Here is a 26,139-nt window from a genome sequence, read left to right as displayed (position 1 = left end):
CCCGCGGCCGGCGCTCGACGCGCGCTGCCTGGCGCCGCCCGGGCCGCCGCCGCCATGGCCACGGAGGACGAGATCATCCGCATCGCCAAGAAGATGGACAAGATGGTGCAGAAGAAGAACGCGGTGAGGGCCGGGACGGGACGGGGCTGGAGGCGGATCGGCGGCGCTGCCGCGGGTCCCGGCGCGGCCCCGGCCGGCCCCGCGCTCCCTCCTTGTCGCGGGCGCGAGGCCTGTCCCTTCCCGCCGCCGAGTTTCCCCGCGCTGCCCGGCGGCCTCGGCGCTTCCCTCGCCGCCCCGCGGGGCTGCGGCGCCTCCCCCCGGCCCCGCCAGAGGAGAGGGGACGGCAGCCGCTTCTGCTCCCCGGCGGGGCGGCCACGCCACCCTCGCCGTAGCGCCTTCGGCCGAGAGGAGGTTCCCGCCCGGGCACCGGCCCTGGCTGGGAGCGGCTGCGCCCTCCGCTTCCTGCTCGCTGAAACCGCGGTGTTGGCCTTGCGCGGGGGGAAGAAAACCTGTCACCCCCAGGAGAACGCCTGCGGAGATGGCCCTCTGTACATGGGGTGTTGTCGCTTATAGGTGTGCAAGCTGGAGTTTTAGGTGGGATGTAAAAACTAAGATACGACTGAAGAACCCAAACCCAGCTTCGGCAGGGCCAGAATTGAGTGGGTAAACTTCACAGATGAGGAATGTGAGCCTTTTTCCTTTCTTTTTTTTTTTTTTTTTTTTTTTTTTTTCTTTTCTCTTTAACCTGCAACAGTTCTAATTGCGTTTATTAATCTGAGGAATAACTCATGCCTTAGAACAGGGGAAGAATATAGTTTGGTAGGATTCAGTTGGCTTAGCTGAAGTGGTATTGTCATGTATGCCCTTCATACAGAGTTGAGGTAACATATGGTTTTTTTTAACATATGGTACCTGCAAACATATCAAAGTAAGTAAAATCAGAGTGTAGAGCAACAACCAGATAACTGATCCTGGTTATACATAAAATAGCATGCAAGTAAATAGTCAACTCTGTTTACTGTTTGTTTATCAGGTGGGCACATTGTTATGCTCTGTAAATTTGTGCTTGTATATGTGATTGTTGTTCCTACTGCAAGGAACAACAGTAGGAACTGTTTGTTCCTACTGTTATAGGAACAACAGTAGGAATTACTGTTGTAATTCCTACTATTAGGAATTATATACATATATAATATATATTATACATTATATATATACACATATATATATATATACATATATATGTATGTATTATATACATAAAGTTAAGGGTTTTTTTCCTATGTGTTATGATAATGCATTAAAAGCTTATTAACAGTAATAGTTCAGAACTCAACACTGTGCAATTCCACTGTATAGAAGTAGTTTTGTTATTGCTTAATACTGGAGAGTATAAAGAGCATTATTAATAATATTTGCATATTTTTAGAAATACTGACTGTATTAAACCAAGGAGATTTGTTTAGTTCAGAATACAAACAAATTCATTGTAAACACGTACATGCCATGCTTCAATCCGTGAAGTTCCTCAATATGCCTTGGTTTAGCTCTGATATATTTGGACTCTTAGATGATACATTGTGGCAGCAAGACCCTTGTCTAGAGGAAAGAATATTTTATGACTAGCATTTATTAATTCCATTATTTTCCCTCTTTGTTTTTATTTCTATTCTCTATGCATTTAAGCACAAAAGCATTTACCGTCTCACTTTCTCTAAAACTGAAGTCATGGCTCTTTCCAACAAGGTATTGAAAGGGTGGAAACTTGCTGACTGAAACACTTAAATATCACAGTCATGAGACTGATAAAGGGCAGCCAGCTCAATTTTATTTGTAAAACTTCTGATAACAGAAAGAAAATTACAGCTGTCAGTTGGCATGAGAATGATCCTGGGTAGTAGCCATACCAGGGATGCTGCAGGTGACAACAGGGTATTTCTCTGTGTTTTGAGAGGCTTAGGAATTTGCATAAAATTCCTAACAGCAGCTGGGAACATGTATTCAGACATGTGTAACCTAATTAAGTTTCAGAGCTCTGGGGAGCGCTGCGGTGACTTCCTTGGGGTCAGCGTACGTGTGACGTGGCTGAACACAGCGGGCACAGCTGGGCCAGGCTGTGCCTGCCTGGAGCGAGAGCTGGACCTTCATGTTCACCTCTGTCCCAGCAGTGAGAGCGAGGAGTGAGAGCGTGGGAGCACCAGAGGTGCTGGGCTTTTGTACTGTGTTGAAACAGAGCTCCTTCAGTCAGGCTCCTTGCTGCACACAAGTCGCTCCTTTGTTAGCTGCCACTGTGGCCAAGAGTGGAGATCTGACAGTTTGTCCAAAGCACATGTGTGTAGCGTGATAAAAACCCTTAGTGGCATCAAAGGAGAGGATGTACGTTAGTATTCAAACCAGGAGGTGTCTCTGTGTTTTTCTAAGTCTTTGTCATTTATAAGGTATTTCTTTATTGCACAAAGTGATTTCCTACCTAATTCTCCCCTGCAGTTAAAATGCTAACTTTAGCAAAATTAAGGTAGTCTCTATGAAAAGGTACTTTATTGTCTCACAAAGATGAAGAAGAATTGATAAATGCATTCTTACACAAGTACCCACTGAATAATGATGCTCTTGACAACCTCTTGTGTTCCTTTCTCCATTTTTACTCTTCTAGAACAGGTATTTGGTCTGTGTCTTTGAAAGAGAATGATTTGATGAGATGCATTAATAATAAAAGAAAGAAAAAAAGCTTTGATACTTGCTCTCTCTGAAGCTGTCAAGAGTCAGATGACAAGAAATGTTTGATCTCTCATACAAAAGGCGACTGGGTTGTGGCAAAGCACTCTGTGGCATGTCTTTTGATGAGTAAAAAGGGCAGGCCATGCAGACACTCTTTCTGAGTCAGACTCTTGGTGATTTGCCTTGACTAAGGATTTAATTGTAGCTGTGCAGATTTCATAACTATTTTAGTGAAATTATATATGCAGTTCTTTTGTTTTGAAGGAGGAAATAATCTGATTTAGTATTTAATGCACTGTGCGATACACATTTCTGCTGTTGCTTCGAATTGAAATAGATACTACTCCTCCTTCAGAACTGTGATTGGATTAAAACCTTAGTGCCTTCCTTTGAGCTTCTGTTGTAAGTACACCTTTCTTTCATTAAGCTGCTGTAATGAGTAGGTATGAAAACCAAGGCTGCACCCATGGATTAAAAAAAAACAAGAATGCTTGAGTAAATTTAGAGAAGAAAATAAAATTGTGTGTGTTATTAAATGTGTACTCCTTTAAGTAGAAGGGAATTATAACTGGATAGCTCTGCTGTCTTCAAAAATGTACTTCATTTTCTATTGCCTCAAGCTCAGCTTTAAAATATGGCTATAGAATACCATTCTGTGCTGTTGTGATCTGACCAACTGAAAGAAGCTGGGAGGAATAATCTGCTGGTTCTGTATGAAGCTGACTTCTGTTAATTTAAGTGACAAGGTAAATTGAAAGCCAGCCAGCCTGGGAGAATGGGACATTGTCTTTCCTTTTCTATAAAATTATAGAAATACCTTTAAATGAGAGTTTATAACAGTGGTCTTAATGGTTGGGAGTTTTTTTGAACACAGAAGTCTTACATTAGGAGAAAAGTAATTGCAAGTTATACTGTACAGCTTCCACACTAGTTTTGAGATACAGAGAGCATTTGACTTTATGCTAAGAAAAGTGATTATGAAAATGTTTAGTTGGTATGAGTTTAAAACCAATATAAATTTAATTTTAAAGCATATAATTTTTGGTGCACAGTATAATTGATTAAAGAAGTGAAGGCTTAGAAAGGATTCGTGCATTATCAATTTTTGGTAATTTGGTACAGAAACCAACATAAAATGTAGATATTATCTATTAACCTGTTGTTTTTTGGTTGGGTTTGGCTTTTTGGTTTTGATATTTGTTTATGGGGGTTTTGGTTGTCTTTTTTTGTTCTTGTTTGTGGGATTTTTTTTGTGGTTTTTTTTGGTTTTTGTTTGTTTGTTTTCTATTTTTTTTCTTTTCAATTGTTGCATGGTTTGTTAACCTGCTATGTATCAAGTTACTAGTATTGGAAAACATTTACTCTGGGAATAATAAATTCGTTTTCATGTGTGCAGTTGGGAAGGAATATAACAGGCAAAGGAATTTTGCCTAGACTGTATTTCTAAGATGAGATGAAGAGAGTGCTACTTTGCATTGCAGTGTTACTTTCATATTGAATTTGCATACTACAATCAGCTGTGTTAATTTTAAAATTACATGCTGTGTACGGTGTGCTAATAACTTAATTGGTTTGGAGGTAAGTCTTACTGGATTATATTTTTTTAAATGGCACATTGACTTCTGTCATTAGTTTTGTTTTGGCTAAGAAAATTTTCTTGAATTTGATTTTGTTTTGTAGCAGTGAAGATAATTAACTTGCTTTATTTGGATCTGTGTTTGCACAGAAGAAACCATGCTTATGGCTGTTGAGCAAAAGATATGGTTTAGTATGCCAACTCAATTTAGCACCTGAAAATATTGTGACATTTCTCCGTCTTGCATCATTGCTGCTAAAATTCTGGAGAAGTTAAGACTGGAGAAGTTTTGTATAAAATGAATAAAAGATAAATGGAACTTTTGCTCTCATGGCAAAATAGTGAAACTTTAGCTTTATATGTTAATTGAATTTGTGTAAGGTGGGATTTAGTGAGATGTTTGGGTTTGGAGGTCAGAAGTGTTTGAAAAACAAAGTTGTAGCCAACACTTGAAGGTGTCCAGAGCTGAGGGTTTTTAGATGTGACACCAAAGTTCCACTTCCATCTTTCTCAACCTCCTGGTAGTTATTTTATCTTTAGTGGTTAAAGTGTAAGACTGCAGATGGAGCAGAATATTTTAAGTTTCCTTGCAACAGGCATTATAATAGAAGTTGTTTAGGGAGAATTTGAAAAGTAAGCAAAATGCAAAATAAAATAGGTTAAGTTGAGAAGTAAGGAAAGTGAATCAAATTCCACAGATCTGCAAATGCAAATTTCGTGGGATTTATTTCTGAACCTTATGAATAAAAAAAAAAAAAAAAAAAAGAAGAAAAGGTTATTAACTGAGCTTGTGAGTGAACTGAATGGCCTCTTGCATGCACAGGCAGTTGTTGCCTCCCTTCTGTTCATAGCTTCCAGGTTCAGCACCACGTGCACTTGAATAACAGCCAAATCATCTAAGCCTTTGGGAGGTTTGTGTAGGCTGACAGCCCATGTGCACAGTCACAAGTGGATGCTGCAGAGCTTTGCTGAAGTAGAGTTGGTAAATCATCAAGGTTGGAGAGGTTAAAGAGAATTACAGCGCTCATATTTATGCAAACTTTTTTAAAGTAAGGCCGACATGGCTAAGAAATGAATTGTTAAAGTAGCTGGGTATAGACTTCGTTAACATCTAATAGTGCAATCTCTGAACTTGAATCATCTATCTAGAAAGCTGCTTACACAGAATTAGTTAGTACCTTTCCTAACAGTCTTAGCAGGGGAAGAAGAAAAACCCTCGACGTGTGGCTTTACCACATCACCACAAATACAGTTAAGAATGATGTCTGTGTGTGTTTTATATATATGTGTGCATTATTGATGGACTGTGCAGAGCTTCTCAACTCCACGTTCTTGTGCTAAAACTGATGTGGTTGTTCTGAACTGAAAATTGCTGCTGTTGTCTGGATTGTTTCTGATGCTGTTAAGCGAAGCACCCTTGAAGATATGTGCTGGTTAAGTAGTAATTGACAGAATGCTTTGACTGTCATTTGAGTTACATGGGGTAAAACTCCCCTAGTCTTTGAGTGAATACTTTGATTTCCAAGTTAAGGCCTGTTAATGCTTAGAGTTTCTGAAGTGGAACATTCCTTGTTCTAGTTCTGTGGATAAATTGAGAACTGGTGGTTTGAACCCAGTATGTGTCCCTGAAGGCAGATAGGATTATATTGTTGATATTTTATTTGAAGTTCCTGATTGCTACTAACTTGACTTTTTTATTTTCTTTCTTTTTTTTTAGGCTGGAGCTCTTGATTTGTTGAAGGAGCTTAAGAATATTCCTATGACCCTTGAGTTACTACAGGTATGACTTTCTTATTGTTGTTGCGTTGCAAATGTTAACTCCCTAATGAAGAAGATGGAGCCAGCAGATTTGGTAGAAGGTTACACTATTTAAATAAATTCCTAAATCCAAAGTCCTTGGAAGCATCGGTTTTGTTTACATGGTAGTCTAGTGTCACTTCACCCGATGTAGCACACTTCTCTTGAGTATTTTCTTCCAGTAGCAAACTCTTAAAGCTTGTCTTTCTGATTAAGTTGAGAGTCGTGAATTTTGTCATGGACAAGAGAGAAGAGCTGCTTACAAATTTACCGGACATAGAATCTCACATTTTTACTCTAAGACAAATGTGGTGTGTTTCCTTCCTCTTGAAGGAGAATGCACCTGATTACAGCTGATACCATCTTTTCTTATATAGTTAGTTCTGGTTTTGTCTTGTAAGTGAGGAGAAACATAGTTGATACCTTTTAGGCAAGTTGTATTTGACAAACACTCCACATCCCCCCTCCTTCATTCTGAGTTATGTATTTCTTAAGGTAATTATTCTCCTCTTTTACTCTTCTGTGCTGGAGTGATGGATCTCTCCCAGCTGCATGGATACTCTCACTAATGTTACTTAGATTTACATATTTAACAATATTTCATGTATTATTTGCAAATTCTTTCAAAAAACAAACTTTCCTTACATGTCATGTTTCAGCTCCTGTCATGTAATTCATCAGTGAGCAATTTTTATTCCAAACTAGCCAGATATTCCCTGTCTGAAAATTTTCAAATGTCAGAGTTAAATCTGAGACCTGATTTCCTGCAGTAGCCAAATAAATTGGAGGAGACTGAAAAGTAACTTTTTTCTAAGGGGTTATGAATAGTCAGAGATAAAGAATTAGCATAAAGTTCAAATTTTAAAGAAACAGTAACATTTTTGATTCATACATCCTATATGCTTGCAGAATGTACTTAGTAAGTTATTACTAATACTGTTTCTGACAGAAAATAGGATTTTTTAGGTGTCACTTTTATGCATAAATGTTGGTACAACTGTGATACTTTGTCCCCTAGGTTCAGCCTTCTTCTTTAAAAAGAAAACAAACTCAAAACCCCCCAGAAAAAATACCCCACACAAAACAAGAACAAAACCCAGAAAACCCCGCTGGTTAACCTGATTCTTTGGAGTTTCTTTGTGCAGGTCTTGATGCAAATTATATTTTGCTTTAAGTATAGTAATATTATTTTGACTTTGGAATTAAAAATCTCTCTGCAAGTGCTCTGGAATTTCAGGTACTTTGGGATACTCTTGCATAGTGCATTGTCTGTGCCTTAGTTAGGAAGCTTTTCATAAATATCCATTGCTGTATTCAAAACAGTTCCACTGCATAAGATTGCATTTAGCAACATATTGGGACTCAAATTGTTTTTTTTTATTCTTAGGAGTTTGATAATATATTAAGTCTGCCATAAACTTTCTTTGTTGGCCTCCCAAATTTGCTTAAGCAATGGTGGACTCGGAGTGAGAGCTGAAATGCGAAGTAATCATACTCACTGCTCTGGTGGTGGATCATTAGCGTGCCAGTGTCAAGAAGGGTGATGATCATGAGATAGTGGAGCTACTATCTTCCTTTGTGTAAATCAAGACTTCTGATAAATGTGTTTGAATTGATGAAATGTGGAACAAAAGTGAAAAGCATGCTTCCATACCCATTTTTACGAAGTTTTGAAAGCTGGCTACATTGAGAAAAGCTCTACTAGCTCTGTTATTCCTGTGTAATAAGAGAAGTTATGATTTTTCATGTAATACCACTGCTACTTCAGCCTGAAATTATGAGGTCCTCTGACTAGTTTCTCAGGTATGTGCAACAGGAAGGTGCATATTAGTAGTCTGGACTTGTGCTGGTGTACTGTCTCTTTCTTGCCACATTTATTTTCACAGAAAACTGAAGTGATTGCAGGCAATAATACCACTGTGTTACATCTGATGAGTTTTATGTAAGCAAGCTGATCCTTGCTCAGCTAGGCAGGGAGCCAATAGGCTTCCTCACACAATTTATCCAGTGGTCTGACTTGCAAATCTGTTTAGCAGCTTCACAGCAATAAAGGCATCATGTCCCTGGTGCTAATTGTGGTGGTTAGTGCACAGCTAAACAGTGAGCAACACAGTCAGGCTTTATTTGCACAAACAGGTTTTACAGGAAATTACACACATGTGCAGAACTAGGCTGTGATGTGCAGCCCTTGTTAATGGCTTCAGGCCAGTTCACTGGCAAGACTAGAAACCCAGGGGTGGTTATTCTGCAGTGGTTGGTTTGGCTCTGCTTTGTCTCAGTGCTCACCAATTCTCTATCCTCATACACTTATAATTTAAAGTTGGAAGCACGGTCTGCTTGCTTCGGTGGTTGCTCTTCCTCCACAGCTCTGTTCCTTACATTTTTGCATTTGTTCTGGTTTAGAGAATACCTGCTGCCACCATGTGCTCTGCTTTGTGTTGTCATAGGTTACTTATGCTCACTGCTGCTCGCACCTACTGAGGGCTGCTGGCCAAAGCTTCAGTGCTTCAGGGTGAAAAAAGCTGTTTTATGCTGTCTTTGTCTGGCTTTACTCTGAAAGCAGATGTAAAGTGCTCTAGAATTTAAAGTGGGGAAGAATGAAAATACTGGAGTTTATCACTTAACAATGGCAATCACAAGAACAGCTTTACAGACAGGCCAACTAAGGAAATTTCAAATATTGTCAGCTGGTTTGTCACTAAAATATAGTAATTTTGAGAGTAGAACACTGATCTTTTGTGACTATCTGTGCCAGTTAGAAGGCAGATAAATTAGTAGATCATTACCTCCTCTCTTCAGGTAGACCTGATCCAGTGCTCTATAAAAGCAAATAGATGAGTTGTTTTTATGTACTGCTTTAAGAAAGCTGGCAGTTCAGAAAGTTCTCATAAACTGTCTCTCTTGTGTGATCAGAAGAAGAATTTTTTCTGTTTAGTTTTGAGTTTTACTTGAGTTTTTGGATTTTATTTAGTTAACTAAGTCTGTAAGTTTGTGTGTTTTCCCTTTGCTGATAAGAATAGGCTGCTGTTGTGCCCAGCTATTAATGGAGGGTTGAAATTTTTGGTAGATACATTCTTCTCATCCAGATGTGGTATTTTATGGATTTTCAAGGACATGTTATTTTTTACTGTCTGAACATAATGTTGAGATTTAAGTGTTCAAAATACCAAGTGAAATGGCCAGTACCATTAATGTGAGTGAGCAGAGTCCATCTTGGAACATTTTAGCTACAGGTGAGTAACCATCTGTTTCCTTTAAATACATGTTTCGAGCTGATGCTCAGGCCTGAGGTTATTTAATGTGTTTCCTTGGCTGAAATAGCTATGGATTATTTCAGTATGTTTCCAGTCATTTAGCACATCCGTGGTGCCTCAGAAAGTGTTGTTTGGATTGTAAGAAGTAATTTAGGATAATACAGGAACAAATAATTTCCATTTTTAGCAAGCCACAAAAATTTACATTTTCATTTTAAGAAGAAGGAAATTTATGATGATCTATTGCAAAAGTAAGTAGAGTAATTTATATTTAGAAAGTCCTGTAAATGGTAATGCAACAAAACTGAGCATCTTGACAACAAATAAAAAAAATTAGTCATCAGTCAGAATACAAAAGGATAATAAAATCCTTATTTATATTGTTAAATGCTTTTCTCCTCTTGTGAAGCTAAAAGGGTGGAAATTTTCTCCTTGTTACATGTACGCATTAGCCATAAATCTTCTAAAATGTTACTGTTGAGCTATATTTATGTCCTCATCTTCTGAGTCTTGAAAGGCATGAATTGTAATTTACTCTCATATTCACTCTGTAGGTGGCAGTAGTGACAAAGGCTTAAAGCTTGTCACTGTCTCGGCCTTTTCAGAAAGATAGGGTAGCTCATTCTTTAAAATCTTAAACACAGAGAGTTCTGCTTCTATCTGAAGTCAGAACTCTCTGTGCTAACGATTCTAAAGAATCTCAGTATCAGCAAAATTTTTAAGTACCTAAAACATGCTTGCTCCCAGCTGGGTATTGCAGTTTTTTCCACAGCCACTAAATGGGAATTCTAAGAGTATGGTGTCAGTGAAGAAGTTAGCAAGCTTCTTATAGTGCTGAAATATAAATACAGTCCTTAACCCTTGTGCCCACCACCACTGCCCACCCCTCCCCAAACTTTTGTGGTGAAGACAGATGGTAACACTGTTGTATTTCTTTTTAAAATGTCCATGTTGTTAAAGTAATTTTTATAAAGGCTTGCAATATTTTGTCTTGATAATCACAAGAAAAAAGGAAACAAACCCACCACAAAAGAAAAAAGATACTGTAAAAATTAATATCAAAGTACAAATTTGTATATGTTTACTTGTTAAGTTGCCTTAATGTCACTTGTGATAATGTACATTTCTATTTCCTTTGCAGTCTACCAGAATTGGAATGTCAGTGAATGCAATACGCAAGCAAAGCACAGATGAAGAGGTTACATCTTTAGCAAAATCTCTTATCAAGTCTTGGAAAAAGCTGTTAGGTATGGCAACAGAAATGTCCTTGCTCTTGCATGTTTTAACTCTGTCTAGCCTTGGTGCTCATCATCAACACTGCCTTGCTTTAGACATATTTATGCTTTTGTGTGAATATTGAAACTTCCTGCACTGGTGTAATTGGTTTTTTAGTCTGCCTCTCACCAGGCCATTACTGTGAGAGTGTGTGCAGAGAAACAGTTAATGTAATTTATTGGGGCTGGCAGGCAGCAGGAAATCAGGTTCTCTGACGTCATTCATTTCTGAAGTCTCATTGCCTGCAGTTGTGCTGGGGTGACTGTACTGCAGCACTAAGCACTAACAAACTTCTTGACTATTTTCTTTGTCAAATATAACAAGTACTGTGAAGAACTGGTGCAAAATCTCATGTGAGAGTGTGGAGGCTTTGATGTTTGGTTATGAAGTGATTTCTGAAGAGAAAAAAAACAGTAAAAATTATGTTAAAATCTGTTAGAACTTACAGGTAGTGAGAAACAGCTGCATTTTCTAAAACCTTCATAATTTTAAACAGCTTACTAATTAGCAACTTAATACTTTTTGTTTAATTTCCCTTAAAGCAATTAATAAGCTTAAAACCTTTCTGTTAGGGTTTTATTCAAAGGTATTTGGTAGTACTTAATATAGTGTAGGATCTGGTCAGAGTTAACTGGTAAATAGTGATAGTAATATACTTTTTAATTTTAAACTTAAAAGTAGAAGTCCAACTTTAATATATCAGTATATAAAAGTGGTAAGGTATATAAGTGGAGTAATTGACTTGCATATTAGCATCAGTTGCTCTAAAGACTTCTAAAAGTAGCTGCTGGATTGAGTGATTTAGCTCTCAAGTTATTAAAAGTTATTAGTCTAAGTTTTAAAAACAAAACCCTATCACTATTTGGTGACAGTTAATTTTTCTTCTTGGAAGTTTAAATTTTTAATACTGCCACTTAGCTTAGACAACACAGTAGAGGAGATACTCTCATTTCCAAAAGAATTCTCACCTGGAGTGTGCTCAGATGCTGCTGTCCTTAGGAAGTGGGAGATCTGCCTGATTATTGCTGTCCTTTGACTAAAGGATTTGCCATTTTTTTGTTGAGACACTAAAAATAATTGTTTCATTTTTTTCAACGCTTGAGTTCCTTAAATCAGTCAAAATTGTCTTAATACATTGTTATTTAAAGTTTACTGGTGTTTAAGTGTTCAAACATTGTGAAACATGGGGAGTGTCACTCCTGCCTGGAGGGTTTCCATGCTGTAGTAGTCTGGGTAAGAATGTGGTGCCTGAAGGTCACAGCAGGTCAATCTGGGTGTGGGCTGCTATGTAAAGGAGCGGTCCTGACTTCCCTTCTGCACAGGTGCCTCTTTGCTCCCTCCTGTGTTACAACTAATGCTGGAGTGGCTATCCAGAAGACCAGAGCTGGAAACCAACCAGTTGGAAACGAATTGTTTTGTTAATTTCTTCTGGCTTGAAATCTCAACTATCACTTTTTGGTCCAGCCTGTTTGCAGTTGCTGTTTCCTGCACAGGGATTGTAGCAGTAACAAACAGCTGTGACCTTCCCCTTTTATAGCTTGCTAGATTCAGATTGTTTTAACACAGTTGGAAGACTCTAACTGAGGCATTTTGCATGAGGTGAAGTCAAACATGTGAGGAGCTGGAAAGTAAATAAGAAATATTTGGCATTTATCAGAACTGAATACTTATTGAGGCAGTGAGTATATGACCTTCGTTCATGTGCTAATTTTTGTTACAGAACAGATATTATTGTGTGTACATTATTGTGCCAGCTCTAATATAATTGTGGTAATGGTCTTACTACATAAAATCAAATTAATCCTGAAAATACAGCACTGCTTACATTCAAAATGTAGGTAGTTAAATTTTCCTTGGTTGTAATGTAGATCTTATAATAAAGCATAGTAAGGCAAATGTTTTGGCTCTTATCACTGCTCAGTAACTCATTAGAACATAAAGTTTCATGTGAAAAGTTTCTGTGAAAGATAGGGTATAAGTATGGGTGGGAATCTTACAAAGTACTCTTATTCTGTTTTATCATTAGTTTTGACTTTCTTGGAAGAATACGAAATACCGTATGTTGAGCTGCTTGAGAAATCAGTTTCGATTATGCTGTTTATAGTGCATGTAAAATGGTATGGAGCAAAGATGGCAGCAGAAGCGGACAGCTGTTAATCGTACCAAGCATTGTACTCAGAGCTCTGAAGTCTTTGTGAGTTATTTTTATAAATGACATTTTGAATTTAGGCAAGAATTGTTCACTGTTCAGGCTGCATGTAATGTTTCAGTTCGATGCTATCAGAATTTAGTTTTTAGGAATGCACGGGAAACATGAGAACAAATCAAAGTTTTGAGTTGTGAATCACCAGATCTTTGTGGCTTGACTTGAGCCTTCCCAGGTTACCAAACGTTTTTTGGAGGGGTCAGAAGCTGTGCAGCAGAGGGCTTGTGACCATCTGAAGTGACTCACTGGGTGAGCCACAGTGCAAGGTCCCTTTCAGATACTTTCTGAAAGTTAAACTACACAGCAGAGATGGTCAGAATTTGCATAAGGAGCTAAATTCAGCTCTCAGAATAAAATGCTGCTCAGTTATAACATGGAATTTACCAATAATGATTGTTTTGCCAAGCTGAATATACAGAGTATGCTGTGCAGATAATGAGTTTATGCACACTCATTTAGGTTGTCAGAAGTGTTTCTTATGTCAGAAAAGCAACAAAAATTCCTTAAGAAATATAACCCTCATAATAAATAATTACTTGCTGAACTGAAGAGTATACAGTGAAAAAGAATGTCCAGACCTGTAGGTAAACTTTCCTTCAGTAACTTTATATACTGAACTCAAAATGCAGAAACATGGCACAATGTTCTTAACGTTAAGCGAGCAATTGTTGCCAGTATTGAAAACTAAAAGTGAGGCCACAAACATTTTGAAATGCCTATTTCAAAGAAGGGCATGCCTGAGTAATTTTATTTTAAGAGTGTTTAAGTGTTAATAACACCAGTCAGGCATCACAGAAGTCTTTATACTAAGATTACTTTGCTCACAAAATCCTTTGTTATTTCAAACTTGGATTTGATTCTCCTGGAGCCAGCAGGTGCAGTCTAGGACTATCTTACAGGTATGTTAATGCTGTCGTAAGTGAAGTTGTTCAAGGACATCTCAAAGCCTACTGGCTTTGCTGAAAAAAAAAATGTTCCTGGAAAAGCAAGTTCTTAAATTGGAGTCTAATAGCATTTATGAATATTATTTACTTTTGATAAGAAGAGTACATGTCTTTATAAGACATCAAGCAGAATCAAGTGCAAAAACAATTTCAGTAGTTTCATTTTCATATCGAGTATGAGCTGAAGAAATCACCTCTTGTGAAGTGTATATTTGGAACTGTTCATGTACTGGTAGTAGGTCTGTAATTTTTTAAGCTAATCAGTAGAGAGATAACACACAATGCTTTATAGTATTTAAGAGAAAAACACATATAGTGACTAAGTCCATGTGTTATGGTCTTTTGTCACTGATGATAACATCTTTAGCAAACAGTTCATAATTTTGTTGTTTACTTATGGATTTTTAGATATTCCTCCTCCCAGAGCTACTACTGAAAAGAAACTTTACTGATCTTACCTTCATGCCTTACTACATCTTGTAGAGGAATTGCTGACAAGTGTAGCTGCCTTGTGCATCTCAAGATTATTTGGTCAGAGTCTGGAAAATGGAGCCTAAATAATTATTGCATATGAACGTTGTTGTTAAATTAATAACTATGTAATTTGATACCTGTTCTCTTATCTCTTTCCTTTAACTTATTTAAACTGAATACTCTGAAAACTTTCCAAGTTCTGGTGGTGATTCCTGAGTACGTAACACACGATATCCCGCTAAATTAAATTTTCATGTGCTTCCAGGTAATAACTAGCCACCTTTCATTAATGTTTCTGGAAAAATTTTTATTTAATATTTTTCCTAATTTGAAGTTAGATTTATAAATGAATAACGTTACATCTTTATATTTTCTGATTTTTTCTCGTTACTAGCAAATGTCTAGTGTTGCCTTGTAACATAGAAAAATCTAGGAGAAAGCTATTAATGGCTTCTAACATTCAGATTAATTATGTTATCTGGCTGTATCTTATTGCATTAAAATTTTTGGTTTGATAACACAAACTACTGTTATGTCTTTTTGACCCTGGAGAGATTTTTCACTGAAGAAGCTTCAAGTGTCTTTCAAATTAATTGCAAGACCCAGGTAGAAACTGCAATGCAGTTGTTAAACTTGGAATGTCTTTTTCCAATAGCTAATAGTCTATTCTTGTTACTACCATGTTCTCTGTATTTTAAAGAAGAAGTATTAATATAAATTAGCTTCTCTTATAAAAAAACCAAAGCTTTGAGATTTTTTTATGGCTGCCTGAAGATGCAATAGCTAAAACTGTGAAGTTACAGTTTTAGTCCTAAAATTGGTGACAGTTTCTATTTGTTTCTGAAGAAAAATTTGTTAAGTTTGAATAGCTGTATGGAGTTGCAAAAAGGAACTGCACAACTTGTAGGTTGTAGTATATAAATATTTATAATGTTCTGTAGACTTCCTGAGGTGAATCACATTGGAATTTTTAAAGACATTTCACAGGAGGGCCATTTTTTTCCACCTTACTTGGTTACAATTTCTGTGGTTGTTCATAGTTCCCATTAGATGTCATTCTTCCTCTGTATTAGAGTCAGGTCATTGAATGTAAAATAAGCTAATTAGTAGAAGCTTTTAATTTGTCAAGGATAATTTTTCTTTCCCCAGAGGATAGATGAAATGCTGCATAGGAGGCTGTTAATTGTGTTCTGTTCTTTTGTCAATACAGTATTTCAATAAAACAAGATACCCTTATTACTGTGTGAGTTTAAGGATGGAAAGCATCTCTTCTAATGCTTTCCAATTTATGACCCATAAAGCGACTTAAACACTTAGGATAATATTATTTTCAGCTTTCTGAAACTAGATTAAGCAAAAACTCTTAAGTGATTAAAGAAGCTGTAGTTTTGAGGACTTACTTGCTGAAGATGTCCAGTCTCAGCTGCTCAAGTCTGACCTTGGTTCGAGACATCCTGGCATAGACTGGTCTGCAGCTGTAGAAGGAGGTGTGCTTTTATCTGTTTGCCTTGTGTATACCCTGCCCTCCATAAGGGAAATAAGCCACTGGGGTATTGGCAGGTGTTAGCAAGTGCCTGTCCTTGGTGAAATGGTGCTGGGCTAAGTAGAAGTGTTTGATCAAAGAGATCTAGGTGCCAGCTATACCACTGTGGTGTGTATGCCTGATAAGCAGGAGATATCCAGGTCAGACCTGAATCTGTGTGCCAGAAAAAAATGTGTAGGTAAATGGGCTGAAGCACACCTCCTGCTTTGCAGGATTTGAGCTGTACCCCAAGATACCTGTTTGATATACTGGTTTGTCTTAAAGCCTCTGACAAAAATGAGCATGTACTTAAAACATTATGAAGTTAAATGAGATTGCATGCATATTTGGAACATCTTTAAAGATTATATCATGTAATCAGTTGTTGCCATAGAGAGGGTGAGTATGCATGTTAAAAATGGGAGTTGTTTTCTTTCTCTTAGTGCGCTTCAGTTGTCATAGCAGAGAACTCATGTGACCCATTCAGCTTATAGTCTTGTTTGCTTTCTTAGTGAAATTATTTTTATAAACAGAAGCCGTTAAATGGGTATTTTTATTAGGAATTTTTGAATAACATCTTCAGCTTATTAAAGACAGCCTGAGTGCATTATCTGTGTATAATTATCTTTTTTTTCCTAAGCTAAATTTATCAAGGATTGAATACAACATTGCAAACAATGGGTGAGCTCTTGAAGGCTGGGGAAATACTCTGGAGAAGTATCTTCTTGTGCTTTTCTGGTTCCTGTACTATTTTGTGTGCATCTCTTTATAGGTGCAGCTGGAGACAGGATAGTAGATTGGTGCCTAGTCTGATCCAGTACTGCTGACTCTGCTCTCCTTTTATGATGATTTTTTAACAAAGTGGTTAAAAGTGGTGTTTGATTGGATAAATTCCTTAACTCACAGGTTAAGGAAGGAATCAAAATCATGTTCAGTTTATTGTTCCTATAAAAATAAAGTCAGTGCAGTTCTTTTCTACTCTTTTAAATGAAAAAGCTCAATGTTTGAAGAGACCCCGATTTGTGAATTACATACAACCAAGTTCCTCTGAGAAGCACAGGGATGGGCTTCCACTGGAAATAAGGATACTTTTAGATGCTAAAGCAAGGATTTACATGCTTAGTTCAGGACATCTTTGTTGGCAAGACTGAGCCTTAAGAGATTTCCCTCCTTTTCTTGTTCTGTTTTTAATTAATTTTAAAGTTTATAATATATGCTTATTCCAGTAATACAGTCTACAAATTTAGAAGTGTAATAGCAGCTTTATAAGGGCTTGGAAAGAAGAATTCACAAAATCTGTCAATCAGTGATGCCAATCTCACTAGGCTTTCTCTGTAGGCAGTAGAGAACCATCCTTTCTGTAGAGCAAATCAAAGCAGGCACTCAATTTAGCCACTCTGAAATCCTCTTTACAATGGAAGGGTGTATGCATTCTTACTGTGCTAGAGTTAAATGTTGTGATTGCTCTTTTCCATAAAGACTTTTGTCTTTATTCTTTATAAAATCGTAGTGAAACATAGCCTGAATGGGAATGGCAGATGCAAGTATATTTAAATACTGAGGCAAATAATTTAAGAGCTATCAGAGAAAATACTGTCTGTGTGTCTGGAAAACTTCCTCAGAAAGATGAAAATGACTTTATATTTTGCCAACTATGGTGTCTTCCACACTATAATTTAAAAGAATGGCACGTATGTGGTAGGAACTTCAGTATATAAAACATGGAAGACAAATTCCAGAGACCTGGGAAGTTACTGTCTACCTAATGCAGTAGTGTTGGAAAAAATAAATCATAAAAGTCTATGTTTCCATCATGTCTTCACTGCCAGTTTAAGCAGATGCTGGACTTGACTTGAAGGCTCTTAGGTGTTGTCATGTTTTCCATTTCCTGCATTGGGAGGGTGTTGGGAAGTGGAAGGCTGTACTGAAAGAGAAGGTCAAAGCAGAGAGTGGGAGCTGATAGCATTTCTAACTGGTTCAGGAGAAATAATGATATTTTACCACTGCTTTAAATCAGTTACTATTTCTGGATAGAAGAGAGTTTCTCATGTTTTGTATTTCCAGATGGACCTTCAACTGATAAAGATTCTGAAGAAAAGAAAAAGGAGCCTGCATCTTCCTCACAAAACAGCCCTGATGCCAGAGAAGAAAGGTGCTTAATTCTTAATGGCTGTGCAAATAGTCTCACTCAGTATAAATTAACATAAAACTACTTGGTCTGAATTTGTAATGTTAGAGACAGCTGCTGTGTTCTTTTCTGAAAGACAGAGTTGTACAAGAAACAGTGTGTTGTTGGGGAAGTAAACTGTGCTACTGTTGACATGATTAAAAGAAAATGGTCAAGATATGGCCAGACAAGTTTTGTTTATTCCATCTGTTGGGTCTGTCAGATACTCTGTCCTCTCTTGGTACTAGCACCAAGCTTTGAGAACTGTAAAACAACTCTCAGTCTCTGCTTTTTGGTAACTGCATATGCTTCTTTTGTGTGTTAGCTTTTATGTTTAATAAACATTCTGCACTTTTTTTGGTAAACACAAAGTATGTTACCAGAAAAAGAAGCCTACATTAATGTCACTGCAGGAGCTGAAGAACATTTACAAAAGGGTATTTGCAAGCCCATTTCTTCTATACGTTTTGGAGTTTAGTGATCTCTTTTCAGCAGCCATTTTAAAATTGAAGTTTAACCTCTAACTGTATGTCCAGATGGAAGCTGAAAAGTTGTTTTACAGTTTGCAAAACTACATAAATTGTGGGGTTTTTTTTGTGACCATGGCACCTCTTCAGTACAGTAAACAGATTGAATGCAAGGCATTTGCTGCAGAGTGAATGTTGGTGTGATGTATCGTCACTGTTTCTTAAAGTAAAGTTCTGTGGGAGGAAAAGAAATTTCATGTTAATGTAAAGAACTGAGAATTAAAGCTTATGTGCCACATAATGGAATGAAATACCTGCTGTGTTTCTATTGTGTGGAATACCCTAGTGAATAGTCTAAAGACACTTTAAAAATTGTATTGACTCTAGAGCTATAAATAACTTTTAAAAGGTGGCCTGTGTTCTTATTTTGGAATACCATCAAATGGATGTAGCAAAAGACCGATATTTTGCCCAGAAACAAAGTTATTTGAAGGGGGGAAAAACATTAATATTGGTTTTCATTTTGCCTTTTTTTAGCAGTTCAAGTAGCAATTCCAGCAGCAGGAAGGAGGAGGGTAGTGCTCCCTCAAATTCTTTCATCCCTTCTTTTCCCCGGGCTCCAAGCACTTCAGACTCTGTACGAGTGAAATGTAGAGAAATGCTCTCTGCAGCTCTCAGAACAGGAGGTGAGCTTTGTAGACTATATTTTCAAGTTTAACTATTTCCTTCTTCTCTATTTCTGTCTTTCCCACTCTACTTTTTCACCTATCCTGTAGGGTCAAATAAACCCTGTTTGCATCTATTTGTGTGTGTAGACCATAAATCAGTTTACCCAAGGTGCACGTAATGAGTAACCTTGATGGCATGGGAATGTTTGAAAATGCATTTTCGTTGCTGCTAATTCAGGACATTTTGTGGCTCAGTTCATCTGATGCCTTGCCAACAGGGGATCTTCTTTTCAGGAATGTTATTGTCTCCTTAATGCTTCATTTAAATCTTTTTATAGAGGCTGCTATTTTTTTTTTGTCTCAGTCTTTTTGACTTAGAGGGTGTGACTATATGCAAGACTGCCTTTCTTACACCAGAGGTCCTGGAAACCTTCAGATTTTAGTTTTTGAAGGCTGTCTTTCTATTTTGATTTATTCTTGACATTTTATTAAGATAACTTGGAATAATAGAGTCTTGCATTGCTCTTAACCTAATGCCTTTTAGGTATCTGTAAATTCCTCGACTGTTCTGGGATTTTTTCCTTTTTATCTCTCATGTACGCTTGGGTGTCTTTAAACTGGCAAATTGAATGATTTGCTGGATAAGGAGCAAACTGAAAGCTGGACTTTTCAGAATTACCTGATTTTTTTTTTTCTGGTGCATCCTTCTCTTTATCAAAATTATGACCCAGCTCCTATTTCTCTGTTCTTAGCTTAGTGTAACTTGGCCCAGTGTAAGTAGACTTCTGAATCAGCTGTGTTTACTCTTATTCTTTCTTTTAATTCATATACATTCAGGTATAGACAATAAGCAAAACTGACTAAAGACCATGAATTAGTGGTCATCTGAATATATAGTTCATAGACTTCTTTTGGGACCAGACAGTCACCTACAGCATCTTAATATTCATAATTCTATGTAGTCTTCATTTTAAATAGTTTTCCAAAAACCTTTTTTGCTGTGTTGCTTTCTACAGCAAATGTAAACTGATGATCTGTGAGTTAAAAACATAAGGTTATTTTCTTGTTTTATGGCCTTTGGTATGAGATCAAAGGACAAACAATGTTTGGATTACTCACCGAAATATACCTATGTTGAAATGAGGAGGCAAACATTATATATAATTTTTTCTTAAGCTATCTTGGAAAGGCAGATGTCTTTGTGGGGAAGCATTTTGGTCAGAAACAATAAACAGTTATCTTGAGACATTTTAGTTCAAGTGTTTTATTGCCTTCAAGACTACTGTGGTCTATTTCTTCTAATTTACATGTTTTATGACACATCTCTGCTTTGCATTTAAAAAAATCTAATAAGATTGTTTGTTATTTAATTACCATGTTTCTAATGAAATTTTTCTCTTCCATGCATACAAAATATTTATTTGCTAATTCTTGTATTGTATGGACTAAAACAATTGATTAAACAAGATAAAATGTTTCCCTTTTATAATAGGCTGTTCTATGCACAGGCTGTGGAGATGGGAGGGATGCCAAGCCTATTGGAATATTTTAGATTTTTCTGTGTAACAGTGTTTTTTGTTTCTATTTGTGTTTACAACTAGGTGTCAGAAGTTTTTTTGGTTTTTAAATGTTTTTAACTCTTTTAAACTTCTGTTCTGCTTCTTTCACTTATTTGTGTTCTTCGAAGTAATAAATTTTGAAAGGTTAAGTACGCAGTAAATTAAAATTACATATACAAAAAGAATATACTCTGCAAGTGTTTTATAATTTGCTGAGCTACAGCGTTCTGGAATTATAGGGATCCCAGGGATATAGAACACAGAGTGTCAGGTTGCTAATATTTTATAATTTGTTTTCCTCAGATGATTACATTGCTATTGGTGCTGATGAAGAAGAACTGGGTTCTCAGATTGAAGAAGATATCCTTTGCTGTATATCTGTGGGCTCTAGGGCAGGAGTAGTATTTTTGAAAAACACAGTAATTTTTAAATTAATTAACTTCATCTATATATTGAGTGTTTCTCAAAACAAAAATGGCAACTGTATTCAACACATCAGTACATAAATGTAGTGTTTAAAAAAACAGCCCAACCTAAATGATTTGCCTTAAAATATGCAGGAATGCATGTAGGTGAGTGTGTGTGGGTTCTTTTTGGCTCAGTATGTTTTCCTTGTAGCTGCAATATTATATCTTTTTGAAGTATTCTTACATAAAATGTTCGGCTTTTCTATGCTATTTAAAATTTTTTTCTTGTTAACAGTCTTAATAATTTTTTAGTGTCTTTATTTAATTTTCTACAAGTTTATTTCTAAATGAACCTTTCTCAAAAGGGTGGTTCTGGTACCAGTGTTTGAATCGTTCCAGAACAGAGGTCTGTGCTTCTTTTTTTAACAAAAAAAATTGTGTTCGCAAGCTATCATTGTTTGTATATTTCATTCAGAAATGAACTAATTCTCAGAATGAGATCAAGAAACTGGACGTAAAGTTATGGGTGACTTTTCACAGTTACAGTTGAGGTCCTACTACCCAAAAATTCTTATTTCACTGACCCTGTGCTAAACTATGATTAGGCTTCAGAAGGTTGTGAATTCTGCTGCGTTAAACAGGAAAGTAGCTGTTGGTTGGGGTGGGAGGAGGACTTGACGAACAGTGGAGAAGTACATTGGTTTAGATCTTGCCCCCCAGAATTAATCCTTTCTAGTACTCTGTTTTACTTGTTAATGTTTTACTCTATTTTACTTATCCATGTTTTGTTCCTTAAATCCAAAGCACCTATTTTTCAAGAATTAAAAAACACTGATATGAAATACAAAAATAGGGTACGAAGTAGGATAGCGAATCTCAAGGATGCAAAGAACCCTAACCTAAGGAAAAATGTATTATGTGGAAACATTCCTCCTGACAAGTTTGCTAAAATGACAGCAGAGGTAAGTAAAGCACAGGTTTTAAACTATTTCCCTCTTGGACTTACATCCTGGCCTGTATTTATTAGCCATAAAAGTAATTTGTGTAGGCTGGCATACTTCTGAAAGACTGGCTTTTTTGTGGCTTGCAGAATCTGAATTACAGGGCTGTGTTGGGTAGAGGGCATGAAAGTGTCTTTACAAGTGAAAATAGATGTAGAAATTTAAATGGAAAATGATATTTTATGGGAGAGAAAAATGAAAGTGTATCTTGTTAACATCTTGTTTCAGTTCTCTAGTACTGCTTCTATGTGTTAGATTCTGCCCCCTCAAATGAGATATAAAGAAGTGTCTTGGAGGCTGAGAGAAATTAGCTATGGTCAACTAATGAAAATCGTGACTAACTTTATTCCAAAAGAAAGTTGTGATGGGTTTTTTTTTGTTTGGTTTTTTTTTTTTTTTAACTATAGCTTTACATAAAGGTTAGGACAAACAGGCTGGTGAAAGAATGTGTAAAAAAAGCAAGTTGTACCTTCAGTATGTATTTTGATTTTCTTTGTTCTACGTATTTATGTACATATGCACCAACATATATTTCGTCCTGTCCAGTGCACATTGTTTGTTTGATTAATGTTTTGGATTAAAATGTCAAATAGCTAAAACCCCCTTAGTGTTAAGATTACTTCTGAAGTGAAAAAGCATTGATACAAGATTTTCATTCCACATCTACATGGGATAGTGAAAAAAATTGTATTGAAGAAAAATGTAACAAATTGGTTTTGCTGTGCACACTTGATTACTAGACCTTGTGAAGATCCTGTGCACTAAAACTATTTTAAAGGAAAAAGAAAATGGGTGATTCTGAACTCTTTGGTTAGTGTTTAGAAACAAAGTTTATATGATTTTTGATGACATATGGTAAATTATGGCTGTACTTGTATTTATCAGTACAAATATGGAAGTCAAAAAAATGTAAATTTTTTCCTGTAATAAATGTTATGTAGGTCAATGAGATAATTATCCAAGGATCTAACTTAGGGAGAACATCTTTTTTGCCTCTTTGGAGGACTTTTAAGTCCGCTACTTTGCCTTGCTTATATTTCTGAACTTCAGAAGTGTATTTGCATAGAAATGTTTCTAGATGTTTGACGTTGCAACTTGTACTTTTTTTTCCTATCTATGTTAAAAAAGAGAACATTTTTAACTTCTTGTAGCTTCTGTGCTGTGAAATAGTCCAGCTTAAATCTTGTAAAATTAAAAATGTATAGAATTACATTGCCCTTCAACAGAGTTGTTGCTCATGGATTCTAAGTAAAAAATTGTATTGGCTCACACAGTGATAACTTGTTTTAAGCTAAAACTCCCTAGTAAACTCTGCTCTTTGTCCTTTGTAGGAAATGGCAAGTGATGAGCTGAAAGAAATGCGCAAAAATCTGACCAAAGAAGCTATCAGAGAGCACCAGATGGCTAAAACAGGAGGTACCCAAACTGATCTGTTTACGTGTGGCAAGTGCAAAAAGAAGAACTGTACATACACCCAGGTGCGTGGTTATTCAGACTCTTTGTTTTCCTTTTTCAAACCTTAAGTCCTATATAAAGATTGTCAGAGAAAAAAAATTTGGAATTGCAAAATGAACTAAATGCTGACAAATTATAAAATGTGAAGATAGCTGGATCTACTTAGTTGTGCTTGTGTAAAGCAAGTTTGTTGTATTTATTTGCCAAAAGTTTTATGTAGATCCAAGCTGAATATCTATATAGATTGAAACTTGAGTTTCTTTGCGATGCTGAATTCTTGATAATTCTTCTTACTACATCATATTCATAAGGGTTTTATGTGGAGGAGATATACTGTTTTTTTAATGTGTGTAAGCTTATTTTTACAGAGGGACTAAAAGCAGAAAATTATATATACATATATGCACATGTATATTTTTATGTATATTTAATGTACCATTTGACTAACACTAGACCCTGATTTACAGTCATTCCTACAGCCACAGGAAGGGTGCTTTAATTTGTCTAACAGTGTTTCAGGGAATGTCATTTCCATCATAGGATCAGCTGCATTTGTATTTTATATTGTTTATCAGATGCTTTAAATAGCAAGTTGTTTTTCAGTCATGAGACTTTTAAGCCTTTACATTGGTAAATGTATGTGAAGCTGTAGTGGACATTGTACTTTCAGTGTAGAATCTGCTCCTAGAAATATGTGCGCAGTTTCAATGCAGAAATTGGTATTTTAGTGCTATTAAATCTCTCAAAATCCAAGTTTATTATGGCTTTATAGTGAGGCAAAAAGCCCAGTTTCAGTTGATACATAAAGTTAACTTGTATTTTTATGCAAATTTCTTTCCTTAATGTTAAACTTTGATTTAAACAGTTACATTGAACACACACTAACAAAAATTGAAGATAATAATTTTCCTTTTCTGCTCTGGCTCTTGCCTTTGCCAAAGGTTCAAACCCGCAGTGCTGATGAACCCATGACAACGTTTGTTGTCTGTAATGAATGTGGAAACAGATGGAAGGTAAGATTGTTAGACTGCTCTGCATATTTGATAGCAGGCAGCCAGCCTCTGTGGTTAATTTGGGTTTACAGTAAATGTGACAAACCACTTTCTGTTGACTTTTTGGGTTACTTCTTAACCCATTAATGATATTACATGTTGAGATTGAAAAATAGCTTTAAATCAGAAATGTATTTTTGACTGCAAGTGTGAGATCTCTCAAGAAGGTTGGTGGCAAAGGGGGAGAGAAATCAGGACTTGGTCCTTGCGACATTTAGTTACAATACTGCTTTGCCATACGAAATGGTGACAAGCTGGTCACTGTGTTTTCTCTTTCTTCACCCAAAGTCTTTTAACTGGTTTTAATCTCTGCTTTGGTGAGTGTAACAAGCCTTTTTTAGACCTTTTGTTGTTATTGTTTTTTCTGTTTTTTTGCGATTCTGAAAAGAAGAAGCAATAAAAAAGAGAGATGACTGATGCTGTATTCCTGTGCCAGGATAAGTGTAGGGCAGTGATAACTTGATTGAATCTTTTTTTTAAGTTTGGGAAACAGGAATTTGTAAAGCTTCTGAGAAACACTGGTAGTTCAATAAAATAGAGAAACACTGAAATGAAGGCTTGTAAAATTTACAGTTTAAGGTGTGATCACATGCCATAGGAAGCATGGTAACCTCATTCTGTTATTTTTCTATGTTAAGAATGCTGCAGCTCTGCAGGGCCATGCCACGATATACATTAAGACTGTCACATAAAAAAATATTCTGTGCATCTTGGTTTACGTAGCTTATTGCTGAATATTGTTCAAATATCTAAATAATACATAAAGCTTAGAAATCGTTTGATGGAATTGTTTGCAGTACCTGAAAATGTATATTTCTCCTTAAAACCTTTTGTAAGGTGGCAGTTACAGAAGTGTCTGTATACAGATGCCTGAAGGAATGGTTAAAATATAAGCAAATGCTTTAGTTACTGATTTCCGTATCCTAAGTATGGTGTTGTATTTCTGTTTCTTCTTGCAGAGATTTAGAAGTAAGATGTATGAAAATCTCATAAAACATTCTTTTCTTTTGACAGTTCTGTTAGAAGAAGAAATTGTCAAGACATCTGGACCAGTATGAACGAGGATTTTGTAATTAGCTTTAAAAACTAGGCTAAGCATCTAGCTTCCTGCAAATTAGAGGGTTTTTTGGTTTTTCTTTTCTTTTTATTTCAAAGCAGCATACATGCCTCAAGTTAGCTTTTGTTTTGACACAACCATCATTTCCTTAAATGCCTTCCTATAGCTGGTAGTCAGTAGGGCCAGGTTGCTCAATTGTATGGTGAATTTTAAAATATTTTTTCATTTTTATAAGTAAGTTGACATTAAACTTTTACCAGTTAAACATTTTGGTAATTGTCTTGTTTTTTTCTAACAATGTGAATAATGTACTGTATTTTTTGTGGTCTGAAACATACACACTCCTCCTGTGTGTATTTTGCCTCTCCACATTTGCTCGGTTGTAAGAAAGAAATTTGTTTCTCTCTGCTCTGATCACTTTGCTTTGCAAGCAGAAAAAGTATATAAGTTCTTCATAACATTAAACTCAGTTGTTAACTAAAACACAATTTAATTAACTCTCTAGTTTGTATGTGGTCTTTCTGGACTAGGACTAAATTT

The 26,139-nt window shown here is 36.4% G+C and overlaps 1 protein-coding gene across 2 annotated transcripts; it reads left to right on the top strand.

Moving 5' to 3' along the window:
- On the top strand, positions 1-25,864 carry TCEA1 (transcription elongation factor A1). Of its 2 annotated transcripts, none has more exons than XM_053941830.1 (10): positions 1-123; positions 6,012-6,074; positions 10,487-10,592; positions 17,831-17,918; positions 18,938-19,086; positions 20,931-20,987; positions 21,842-21,996; positions 23,367-23,513; positions 24,432-24,503; positions 25,557-25,864. In XM_053941830.1, exons 1-10 carry the CDS (start codon positions 55-57, stop codon positions 25,563-25,565), a joined length of 915 nt encoding a protein of 304 aa, XP_053797805.1. In that variant the 5' UTR covers positions 1-54; the 3' UTR covers positions 25,566-25,864. The 2 variants fall into 2 exon arrangements, with proteins under 2 accessions (XP_053797805.1, XP_053797813.1); XM_053941838.1 differs by lacking the exon at positions 1-123 and adding an exon at positions 555-573.
- Positions 25,865-26,139: the final 275 nt, after the last annotated feature.

The sequence above is a fragment of the Vidua chalybeata genome, chromosome 1 (assembly GCF_026979565.1).
Source record: "Vidua chalybeata isolate OUT-0048 chromosome 1, bVidCha1 merged haplotype, whole genome shotgun sequence".
In the NCBI taxonomy this organism is placed as follows: Eukaryota; Metazoa; Chordata; class Aves; order Passeriformes; family Viduidae; genus Vidua; species Vidua chalybeata.
This window is presented reverse-complemented; position numbering and strand designations above follow the sequence as displayed.